The sequence below is a fragment of the Pteropus vampyrus genome, unplaced genomic scaffold (assembly GCF_000151845.1).
Source record: "Pteropus vampyrus isolate Shadow unplaced genomic scaffold, Pvam_2.0 Scaffold14, whole genome shotgun sequence".
Taxonomy (NCBI): domain Eukaryota; kingdom Metazoa; phylum Chordata; class Mammalia; order Chiroptera; family Pteropodidae; genus Pteropus; species Pteropus vampyrus.
This window is the reverse complement of record NW_011888795.1, coordinates 5,578,707-5,590,841: the sequence shown is the minus strand read 5'-3', so window position 1 is coordinate 5,590,841 and position 12,135 is coordinate 5,578,707. Positions and strand designations below refer to the sequence as shown.

General features: G+C 35.9%; 1 protein-coding gene across 2 annotated transcripts in view; it reads left to right on the top strand.

Annotated features, from left to right (window-relative positions):
- TPRG1 (tumor protein p63 regulated 1) overlaps window positions 1-12,135 on the top strand; it is a 174,286-nt gene that overhangs the window by 73,491 nt on the left and 88,660 nt on the right. For both annotated transcript variants that reach the window (XM_011381636.2, XM_011381627.2), the window contains exon 3: window positions 4,719-4,810. In XM_011381636.2, the coding sequence (XP_011379938.1) occupies window positions 4,719-4,810 (92 nt within the window). The remainder of the gene's footprint in view (window positions 1-4,718; window positions 4,811-12,135) is intronic.

The window sequence follows — 12,135 nt, the reverse complement described above, 5'->3', positions numbered from 1 at the left end:
GCAATGACTGAGAGGCCACAGTAATGAAGGTCTGAACCACTTGCTGTCAGTCCACTTGGATAACCTTTTCCTCCTGTTTTAGTTCATTTTCTATTATTGCTTAGCCATATCTAAAAATGGCCTAGTGCCTTCTCTGAACAAAAGTACCCCTCAAGGCTAATAATTCGAGGTATATTATGATAATCACTTTATTGTGGAGACATATTCAAAAGCAACTTCTTATGAAAGAAACAATACTTAATCCACATGGGGAAAGATATTTTTAAACTCCCTGTAGGACTCTATATTTGCAGATACCTTATCAGAAATTTGAAAGCGATTAGGGATGAGGAATTATCTCTAAATTTATACTTGAGAATGTAAATTACATACAAATTAATGGGACTGAAACTATTTGATCTTTTAATATTTAATTAATGGTTCCCCATGGCCTTTTTATAGCCTATGTTCTATTGTGAGCAACGAGACTTTAATAAGCAGGTTTGGGACTTCCCATTGTGTAGCAAGATGTCGTTGCTTTCATGACACTAATTTGGCTTTCATACCCTTTGCCTTTCTCTCCTCTCTTACTATAGGGTTCCCTGTGTCTTGCTCTTGCATTGGGAACAACTAAATATATTATTTGTATTATTACTGTCTGTGTGAGCTTCTTTCTGGTCTAGAAATTATATATCTCACTGGGCAAAAGTTTTCTTGATTCTCCTCCTTACGATAAAATCCCTTGAAGGTTATAATAAAGATGATGTTTCTTTCTGAGGGCAGACATTTGACAATAATGAAATAAGATGTATTTTCTTTATTTTCAGGGAAAGAGAAACTTGCTTGGATTTTACAAATCACATACAATTTAGAGCTAGTTTTCTTACTTTATATATTTACCACAAAGCAATCCTATATGGGCATGATGACATCCATAAGACAGATCATATTGTGTCTGAATCCATAGGAGCATTCCATCCCATACTTCCTCCTCCTTTTACTATCTAGATAAGGAGTCTAGTACATGGGAAAAAATTAGAAGTGGACATGAGTATTGTTTGTGTAACAGCTGGCCCCAGGCTAGTCTAGTTCAAGGAAAGAAAAGGAAACAAAGACTTATGTCTTTGAAACTTTCAATAGGCTTGTTTTGACTGAAAATATTCAGTACTAGTCTATTAGAGAAGATATTGCCCATTGTGCTATACAATGACTTAAAAATAAGCATCCTTCAAATGATTTTTTCTTAAAATTTAATATATATAACCTTTCTAAGTTTTCTTGTATCATGTGATGTTGCAAGAAATATTATTTTGTCATTATTTCCTATTACACTGTAATGAGTCTCAGAACTAATTATTCCAGTGCGGTAATCATTTGATCCCCAAACCCTGGTACGACTACTTCCTCTTCCTTTCTATTTATATTATCAATAAGAATAAAAATAAAATCTTTCATTGTTCAGGGTTACCAAATGTTTTTGGTATATCCCAACAGCTCAGTTACAAATAATATTATTTTATCCACCTAACAAATGAGTAAACTGATGTATAGAATGACAAAATGACTTAACATGGGTCTCAAACAAGCAGAAAAGCTGAAGTTTATACCTTGTCCTCGACACAAGTCAAAGTGTTCACATGTTTTATTTCATTTCAAACACTAAATGGCTGAAGTTAATTTATTATAGTACCAATAATAACAAGTGGAGGAGAGTAAAATATTTCACTGGAGTATAATGTGTAACTGTTCCACCAGGGTGTGACCGATGTTTCTACTGAAGAAATAACATCACAGCCAGTGAGGACATTGACAGAACTCCAGAGACTTCCAAACCATTTGATAGAGAACACACTTTAATTTTACCATTTAAATTTTGAAAAGTTGTACAGTAAAACACCACCTCCATTTATTGTTCTCATCCATCATGTTTCTTCCCCACCCTTAGGGAGCCATTGGTAGCAGTTTCTATATATTCTTTTAGAGTTATTTTAGATATAGACAAGCAAACACAAATATTTATTCTTATCCATTCTTCTCCTTTTATATAAAAGGTGGCATATTTACCCTCTCTTCTGAACATTTCTTTCCTTTCACTTAATAATATATTTTGAAAACTTTCCAGGTTAATGTAAGTTTCCTCATTTTAAACTATATTGATCATATTTCATTGTATAGTTGTGTCCCAAAATACATCTAGTCTCCTATTAATAGATATTGTTTTGTTTCAAAATTTTTGCTCTCCACAAACAAGGCTTCAATGAATACTTTATTCATATGTCATTTTGTATATATGCAAGAATATCTATAATATAACTTCACAGAGGTGGAGTATGAGAATCAAAGGATAGATCACTTTAATAGATTTTGCCAATTGCTTTATATAGAGAAGATGGTAAGGTTTTGAAAAATTCTACATTATTGTATTCATCTTCAAATATTTTTGGCAAAGTGCCTGGCAGAAAAACATTCAACAAAATGCTTATTTTAGAATTATTTAATTATTTTTCAATTCCATTTATGATTTTTTTCTCCTGAAAAGTATTAGTTTCACTGCCAAATTATATTAACTGTGACAGATATTATATGAACATAGGAAGAGAGACAGGAAAAATACTGAAGATGAATCATCACAGAAAGTATTATTTTTCAGAGACTTTGACTAGGGGTCCTGATAGAGTCAGGCTGCATCCTGGGAAGCTGAGGTTGGGTGATGGGAGAATTGTCATGGGATCATAGAAAAGTTCCCTCCATGGTAGTCCAGTCCTTCCAGTAGGATGGTGGAACAACTTCCTCTGTCAGTGAGAGCTCGAGGCATATTTGATTAATGTCCCGGAACTTACTGATTTCATAACACAGTTTCAGCAGCATGGGGTGCAATATTAGCTTTCTAACAACCATTCAACCAGTGGCGTGTGATGACAAGAGAGTCAAAATCATTTATTCCACTGGCTGACCATCTAATTCAACAGAAAACTTGTTAAAATGATAGAATCAGAATCTCCTGATGTAATTTCTATGATTATATTTTCTAAAAGATTTACAGGAGGTTTTGATCATTGGGTTGGCTTAGAAAGTTTTGGTTTAGTTTATTCAGTTGTTTTATAGACAAGGAAATAGAGGCCAAGGAAAGCCAGATAATTGGCTGTAAGTCACGAAATTCATTCATGATAGAACTGGAATACAAACCCACGTCCTCCTACTCTGTTTAGGAGTTGATCTGTCCATTTCCCGGCTAACTCGGGCTATGTGCAGTAAATTGGAGGAGAGGAGAGAATTGAGTAGATAAAGCTCTGCACCTTGACTACCGCTTATCTGAAGCAGCCCCATTCTGTTCCTGTTTTTCCTGTATGGAATCCTGTATAAGATTTTTCTTGACTGGTGGACTCCATAGCCAAAATGTTTCAAAGCTTTTTATCATAGATGGAGAAAATAAGGAAACCGAAATTCTACCACCACCCTACCTCTGGAAGGAAATTGAATGGTTCTCGACTAGGCTAGTGTCCCTTTTTCCTTTTATAAGAGAAAGGTCTCAGGCTGAAAGGATTAGGATTGTTAATATTTAGAGAAGTTTAGGTGCTTAGCATTAAAGCCCTATTATATAGAGAATATATGAGAACTTGCAAGCTATGTGTCAGTAGCCCAGGCATGGGAATGAGGCCAGCACTGCATTGTAGGCCTGGAAATGGAAGGTCTGGGTTTCTTGTCTCTGCCAGTTCTTAGCTTAGTGAACTTGACAAGTTACTTTCCCGTAATGATCCCTGTTTCTACACCTATAAAATGAAATGGCTTACACTAAGTAAGCCCTAGGCTATAGTCATTCTCAACCTTGACTACACATTGGAGTCATCTGAAATGCTTTTAAAAATCCTGACTTACTGATATGTGGGTCCAATCCACTGAGTATCAAATGTAATTGTCCTAGTACACAGCCAGCATGTTAGGATTTTTTTTTTTTTAAAGCCTACTTGGTGACTCTGATGTGTAGCCAAGCTTGAGAATAACTGTCTAGAGAGCAATGGTTCTCATGGTAGAGTCCCTCACCAAGAGCATCACCTGGGATTTATCAGAAATGCAAATTCTCAAACCCGCTCCAGAAACTCTGGGGACAGTACTTAGACATCTGTGTTTTAAAACACACTTCAGGTGATTCTGATGTGCACTGAAGTTTAAAAAATTACTAAGCTAGAGTTTCTATGAATCTCTTATTAGCACAGGGATTAATCAATTTTTAAGCTAGAGGTAGGCCCATAAGTAGTAACACCTGCTTGGAGAAGGGTGAAGAAAAGTAAGAAGATGAAAAAGTTCAGCTAAAATTATGGCCAGGATATAGGAAAAAGATTTCTCTTTTGTGTTTTATTGTCATGTGGTCTTTGAAGAGAGAGAGGTTTGATTTTAATAGTGTATATATTGCTAAATGCTTTGAACTTCCTGGTAAACATATTCGTTTAGAAAAACTGGTCCTCTGAAAATGGCTATCTTCATTTCTATGAGAAAGTGTGAGTAAGATTACAGAAGACAGGATGTAGGTCACTTCTGCCCCACCCAGGGAGAACATCTTAGTAAATACCAGAGTTCAAGGCTAAGCTCTTTGGCAGATTGTGCCTGGAACAAACAGGCAAATGCAAGAACAATCTTTCCTTCTCAGCTTTCTGGAGGAGCTGCAGGGATGTAATAATTAATCGCAAGCACAAAAATGACTCAGTCTTCTCTTAACTAGGTATTTTCTTTTTCCCACTCAGCCAGGGGCCATTGAGACTGCCATGGAAGACTTGAAAGGCCACATAGCCAAGACTTCTGGAGAGAAAATTCAAGGCTTCTGGCTCTTGACAGAGTGAGTAGATATGGCTCAGTGAAGGGCAGTGGAAATCTAGCACGTTTCTTGACACCATGATAACAGAACAGGAGATTGACCTGTGGAAGAATTTCTTTTTATGGTACCCGATGGCTATCGGGGATGACCAACTATTTTCCAGGCTAGTCGCTTCCTTCAACCATTGCTATAACTACCTTAGGTCAGGCCCCCATCATTGCTCTCAAGGATTATTGTATAAGTCCTTTTAACTTAACTCTCCAGTTTCAATCTCTTACAAGTATCCTCCCTCTAACCATATTAGGTTATTAACCATCCCATTCTGCATACAGTGAAAAGAAAAGTTAGAAAGAGGATCAATGAAGTCAACATATACAGTTTGAAATTTATCTTGTATACAATGATATGAGCAGCAAAACTAGGAAATCATTCAGCATAGAGAAGACAGACCACCTGTCCAGAGTTAGGATGAAAACCAAGGCTAATACTTAAGTCCATATCACTTTACTAACTTTTCCATTCACACTCAAGCCTTATCTGAGCCATAAGAGCTCTCATTGCAAATAACCTTATGAAGATGATTGTCTTTCTGTCCTGACCTGAAACTCTAGTGTCTGTGTGACCTTTTCTTCACCCACCAGGAAAATATTAGAATACCATGGTTTTTACAGTGATAAGTAAAATATTCACATGTTAAGGAAAAGAGTCACCTCCTTTCTGCTATAGAATCCGTAATAGTAAATATTTAATGAAATTAGAACTCAATTTCAGATGCTTAATTGGTTCAGTGAGTTTTCTGGCTTAGTAACATGGTCACTAAAGGTAAAGCTCAGTAATTCCTATACCTTGCGCGAAGAAGCATTTAATCCTTCACCAATGGCCAGGGCATCTTATTTGATTAAGTTTCAAGGGGGCAGCACTTGAATGGTTAACCATTGAGGCCAGCAGAACACATCCCTCAATCAATGGAATGTAGAACCAGATCACCTGTGAGTCCACGTTACTGACCACCTATTATATTTTTATTTCAAATGGGTTCCAAGAATTGAATGAAAATAAACTTTTGAAAACCAACCTAACAATTTCTAAGCATTTGTTTCTTCACCTATAAATTGGAGGTAATGATATGTACCTGAGGAGTTGTTATGAGGAGTAAATGAGATAACATTGTAAAATTCTTAGCAAAGTCCCCAGTACATAGTGGATTTTCAATAGACATTATTGTCCCTCCTCTGTTTACAAATACTAACTATTGGTAAAGGTCTTTTTTTTGGTAGTCTCTGCCTTTATTTTTATACTATCTATATCTCTATCACTTCTGCATTGAAAATAAATAAAAAGTCTATAATTCAAGATATTCACTTATTCACTTTTACCAATCTACATTTCATTCCTCACTGCCCACCTCCTATGCACAGAGTAAAATTTGACATAGGAAAGTGAAAAGTTTCCTTGATTAAGACAGATGTGTACTTAAATTCTGAAGGTCAAATAAGAAGTAAGCACCTATTTTGTTTCTACAGTGCATTTCATTTATAAGAAAGAATGTACAAATGTGCTCTTTCAAAATCAAGTGGTGGCTGTTTCTGAATTCTCAGATAATAGAATCAATATTTTCTTTAATAGTGCATATTTTAATTGCTTGGTTTTATCTGTATAGAAACAACTTTTGTTGTTTTTGTTGTTTGTTGAATGTTATATTTAGTGATTACAAAGACCTGTAGATATCAATTGTCCAAAGATGAATCAGATTGTGTGATCTGCATTGAGGCTTAGCACAATGTTCTGTGCTTGATTTAACATAAAATAGGATTATTGGCAAAACCAAGAGTTTTCATATAAATATGAACAGCTGTGTCCCAAAGTCCCAAGTTTTGCACCTAGCTCTAAACCTAATAGGAAGCTCCAAGTGTTGATAAGAACTGTCTGGCAGTTAGTTTTGTATTTCTCCTTTGTTTTGTTGTATCCATTTATATTAAAGAGAACAATGAGGGATGTGTCTTGTGTACATGGAATTTCAAATAATCATATTTGCTTGTTTTTGCTTTCAGATTTTCTTCCTTTGTACTTGGAACCCATTTCTCCTCTTTAAAAGGTAGTTCTTTTTGTGTTCTTTTTGGTCTTCCTCTATGCCCAAATCCTTTTACATCCCCCCCTCCACCCTCTATCAAAGCTATTTTTAAGAAAAGTTCTAATTTCAGTCATTTCTACCTTAGTAAGAATTTTCCAGTTTCTTTTCTTTGCCTGTTAAGCCTTATAGCTAGTTCAGACTGCCTTCTTGTAATGGAAAGAGCTGCCGGTTATAAAGATGGTTCAGGCATCTGGACTAAATGAATACACTCTCAGTCATTGTGACTTTTCAAGTAGAAGATGAGAGGCTGTTTGTCAAAGGAGGGGCTTGCATAGAGGTTTTGAATGAGTTTTCACACTTAAATCTTTTGTTCGTTTTTTTTTTTTTTATCCACTAATTCAGGGAAATGTAAAGGCAATAGCAAAAACAAATAAACAACAAATCCCCCAAATAACAACAGCTAAACAAAATAAAACAAACAAAGGAAACTAAACAAAAATATAAACATTGGGACCCAGATAGATAAGAGCCTGGGGCTACTCTAGTCCCCTTTTCTCTTTTTTCTTATGGGATGAGACCCATCCATTCAGTCCTTATGAGTTACAGAGGGTTTAATTAGACGAACTTTTCCAACCCCATGAACCACACAAGACTCTTTTCAAGCATAAGTCCTTTGTGTATGTGTGTGTGATAGGAATGACTGGGCTTTATGCACACATCAACTTTCAGTTCCTTTTATGGAGACGAGAAACCCTTGGTTGCTCATTCAACAGCTTAAAGAATGTCTGCTTTCAAACAAGCATTCCATTTTCAGAATGATGAGAGTAAACTCTTTTAATGTATATAGCACATTACAAAGTATCTTCATGTCCATGAATTTGCTTTATCTTCACTAAAACCTTGCTGGTTTTATGATTCCCATTTGACAGATGAGAAATGGAGACTAGGGAAGATGAAGTGGCCAGATGAAGATCACAGAAGTGATTGAGCAAGGAAGACGAATTACACCTTTACATTAACTGGGTTTTGATTCTTAGATTAGCTGAGTGTAAGGTATAGGTGTGGGGTGAATAATGAGTCCAACTCAATGTTTAGTTATGATTGGTCAGACCCCTAGAAGTACTTTGATATCAGAGGGCAAAGTGAGAACTGTGAAGAGAGGAAACTTGAAAAATGCTTAAAAACCTCAGATATCATGTTTAAGAACTTAGATTCTAACCCATAAGTGATGAGGAGGCACTGATGACTGAAAAAGTATGACTATATTTATATTTTACGAAAATCACTAAAGGTCCACAATCCCTTATCCAAACCCTTGTGTGAGTCAGATTGAGAATTTTTCATATTTTAGAAAGGAAAAACATGAATATACTATTTATTTCATACCCCACATAGAGGTCTAGGAGAGTCCCCCATAATCAAACATATTAATATTTTTTCAGGGTAACATGAGGGATTAAAAACAAAATTACCTCATGCTGGTTCAAAAAGTGATTTTGCACTACAGCTGCCAATTTCCAAGTTTTGTTGAATTTGGAATTGTGGATGAGGGTTTGTGACCTGTGCATGTTTGAAATGTGAAGAATCAGTGAATGGGTGGGAAGCTGGGTGGCAAATTAGATACTTGTGGAATATCGGCGAAGGTCCGATCCAGTGGTGTGCTGGAACTGGTTGACACTGGCTCAAAAGAGGTGAATAATACAATTTCAGTAATTTTGAGATCAGTTGTTAATTATTAAAATTAAATTAGTTTCACACCAAATAAATTAAATTTCAAATGAAGATAATATGCTCAAACTCCTCACTTTCTGATTAGTTTACTTCATTTTGCTGTTTTGTATGCTCTTGAGGTTACCTATGACTATTACATTTGTGTGGTAGAAATGCTATATGATGGTGTGCTTCTGCAAATCTCTTTCCAAATGCACATTCAGTGATGTCACGTTGGTAGCTTGGAATTAACCCTGGTGGCAACAATTACACTACAGAAATCAGCAAACACTAGAGATCAGAGCTTGATTTACTGCTTTGTTGATTGTCTAAATTTAAGAAAGTAATGGATAATATGTTGAAAGTACAGATTAAACTTATAAGTGAGTCATGTCTGTGGCTGTGACATTGTAATAGAACAAAAAAAAATATATTGAGGAAATATTCTTCCAGCATTCAAAAACTGTTATCAAATTCAGAAAAAAAATCACCTTTTTCACTGATGAATGGATAAAGACTGGATAAGTGGCTGAAGAAAGGTCTGAACCCTTGGCTGGGGTGGAGGCTCTTAGTTGTTCTGACACCTACACAGCTGACCTCCCCACCCAAGTTGGAAGTTATAGAAAGCCTTTTCCTGTTATATCCATCTAGAGCTCTCTATTGCAAATGCATAACATGGTGCACACTTAAAGGAGACATGCTGTTGTTTATCATACAGCATATAATAAAGGGTGCATTTAGAACTGAGGGGCAATACGCTGATAATTGGCATAGCTGGGATTTGTGGATCTTTGAGTTTAATCATCTATGAGGAATGAGTCCAAGGTAACTCTTGGGCTTTGGCCTGGAAAACTGCTAGGTTGACTGGGCCACCATTCCAGGTTTAGAAAAAAAATAACTATTGAGAAATCACCATATGCCAAGCATTGTAAAAGGAACATTGTGCACACAATATCACTTAAGCCTCCCAATATTCTTGTCATTCACTTATCATTCAGAACTTGTTGAGTACAGTTTGGGGAAAAATGTGTCTGAGGTATCCATAGAACATCCACAAAGAAATGTTGAATAGATCGTTTTACATATGGGTCCAGATATTATCTTCATAAGTAGTTTTTCGAAAGATGGTAATCCTGACACTCTTGTTTCTTAGAGTCTTGCCTTCTGTAGAAGCCAAGGACATATAACAACATTAAGTCAGTGCAGGCATGTTTCAAGGGATGCCACCTGAATTAGTTCAGATGATCTGCTTTGTGGTCTAAATTGATATAGATACATTATTCAGTAAATTAGAAAAATGAGTTTGAAGATACTGGGGTGGGGGGTGGGGGGAACCTGAGGAGGATAGACAGAGAGGCCAAAAGGAGAAGAGAGATGCAACCATCAATTCCAGCTAGGTCCCAGTTAGCTGAAACCATTAAGAATACCTTAAAGAGACTTCAGTTAGAAATCAGGCCTTCAGCCCAGCCTACTCATGAGCTTTATTTGCTTCTGCATCTAAAGACAAGATTGTGTTTATCTCAATTTTGTCTCCTCTTCTCAACTGTCTTTCTTGGCCCTTCTGGGAAAGAACTTTTAAAAGAAATTGTGTGTATCTTTTTAGAAGTGATCTATTAAGCCAGAACTGAAGAGAACATCTTGACACTCTATGAAGTCTCAAAAAGTGTGAAATAATAGCAATGAAGTGGCTCTTCAGTGAAATATACTCAAGCTATCTTTGTCTATGGTGGTTAAGGAGGCAGGAGGAGATGGAATATTCCCTTTATACACATTAGTGTGAAGAGATGGTGGGGGTTGTTATTCTTATCCCTCTTATTCATAAACAATATGACCTGCCTCTGGTGACTGGGATCAAGTAACTCTCACTGTTCATCTTTGTGGAAAATACTTACAACATGTTTCATTGCCTACCTTTCTCTAAACCCACCTGTGTTTTTATCCTAGGACTTTGGTATAACAAATATGTGAAATCTAATTAGCTATCTACATCAAACATATAACAATAGAATAAAAGTGAAGTAAACAAGGCAGCTTAGTGTCATAGAAAGAATTCTGAATTTGGAATCTAAATGGATTCTGATTTGAATCCTTGCTCTGCTATTTACTATCAGTGTAGCTGGGTAAATGTGAGTAGGATTTGTCATTTCTTTAAAATTAGTGAATTTGTTTTAATATGTTCTTGAAAAAAGCATAGCCACTGTTAATTTTTTGTATATTTTATTCCAGCTTTTCTCCATGTATTTTTGTCAAAGATTGTTATAATATTAATAGATAATATTTATTGAACACTTAAAGTGTACCAAGTATTGTGACACCCCCCCATGCATTTGCCATTATATTAGTATAATACATATAATTTTGATGATCTCTAAATGACACTTCTCTCGGGTTTTTCCATGTATTTTCTTGATATTATGCAGCTTTTTTAAGTATCTCATTCATTCACCTATTATTGGACAATTACTTTCCCAATTGTCAGTGGCTACACACATTTGAGAGTTTATATTATTCTTTTAAAATAGAAGCACCAGCTAAGTAATATTTACAAGAGGAGCAGAGTAAAACTCCATGGTAAGAAAGAGAAATGAAAATATATAAGGCATTCCTCATTTAGTTTTTGATAAAAATAATAACTATTTCTATAGCACTTTATAGTTTTAAAAGTGCTCTTTTTTATTTGATTCACTTGTCAGCAATTGTCTGAGGTAGGAAACATTAACTACAGTTTACACATGAGGAAATTAAGGCACAGAAGAGTAACATAACTCTTAAGTAGCAGAGGTCGGGCTCCAATGCATTATACTGGCCTGATTTTTGCTAAAATCTTTACACTACTATGCAAAGATTCCATGTGTGTCTCTTATTAAATCGTAGCATGTGTTTCCTCTGGCAGAAACATGTTGGATAAACTTGGAATTCTTTTTCTTAGTCTTGGTGGGGTAAGTTAAGTGTGCAGAGCATCTCTGCTTAATTTAGAAGGATATCCCAGAAGACAGTTCTATTCTAGATGTTTAAATAAAAAGAAAGATATTCTGAGAGACAAAAGGGTGTCGATGAACAGGTGACTGGAAACTATTTTCTAGCACCGGGTGCTCTTTGGAGTACACTGATATCCAAAGCAGTACTGCATGTGATCTTTTTCACATCTGCTCTCAAATTTGATCCTCAAACAGACTCATGGGAGAAGTCAAGGAGGCATAATTGGCTTCATTTTATGGATGAAGAAACCCAGAGATGAAATGACCTGTCTAAGGGCAACCACTTATTAAGGGTCACAGGAGGGCTTGACTTCATGGGACCTCTCTCTCTGACTAGTTGTCATCTCATAGCACTGCTCTTGCTGCCTTTTGTGATTTTTCATCTCTTGACACAGCTATCACCACAGTTTGAATTGGTTAAATGATCTTTGCACCTGTGTCTGGTTTCTTTGTTGATTGTCTGTTGTTTGCAGGGAGGAGGGTCAGAAATTCATTGGACAGGTTCAGAGACCTTTTTCTCTTTTCCACTTGAGATCATTCTATGCCTTTGGCTGTTCATTTGACTTTATTTCGTTTTTTCCCATAAT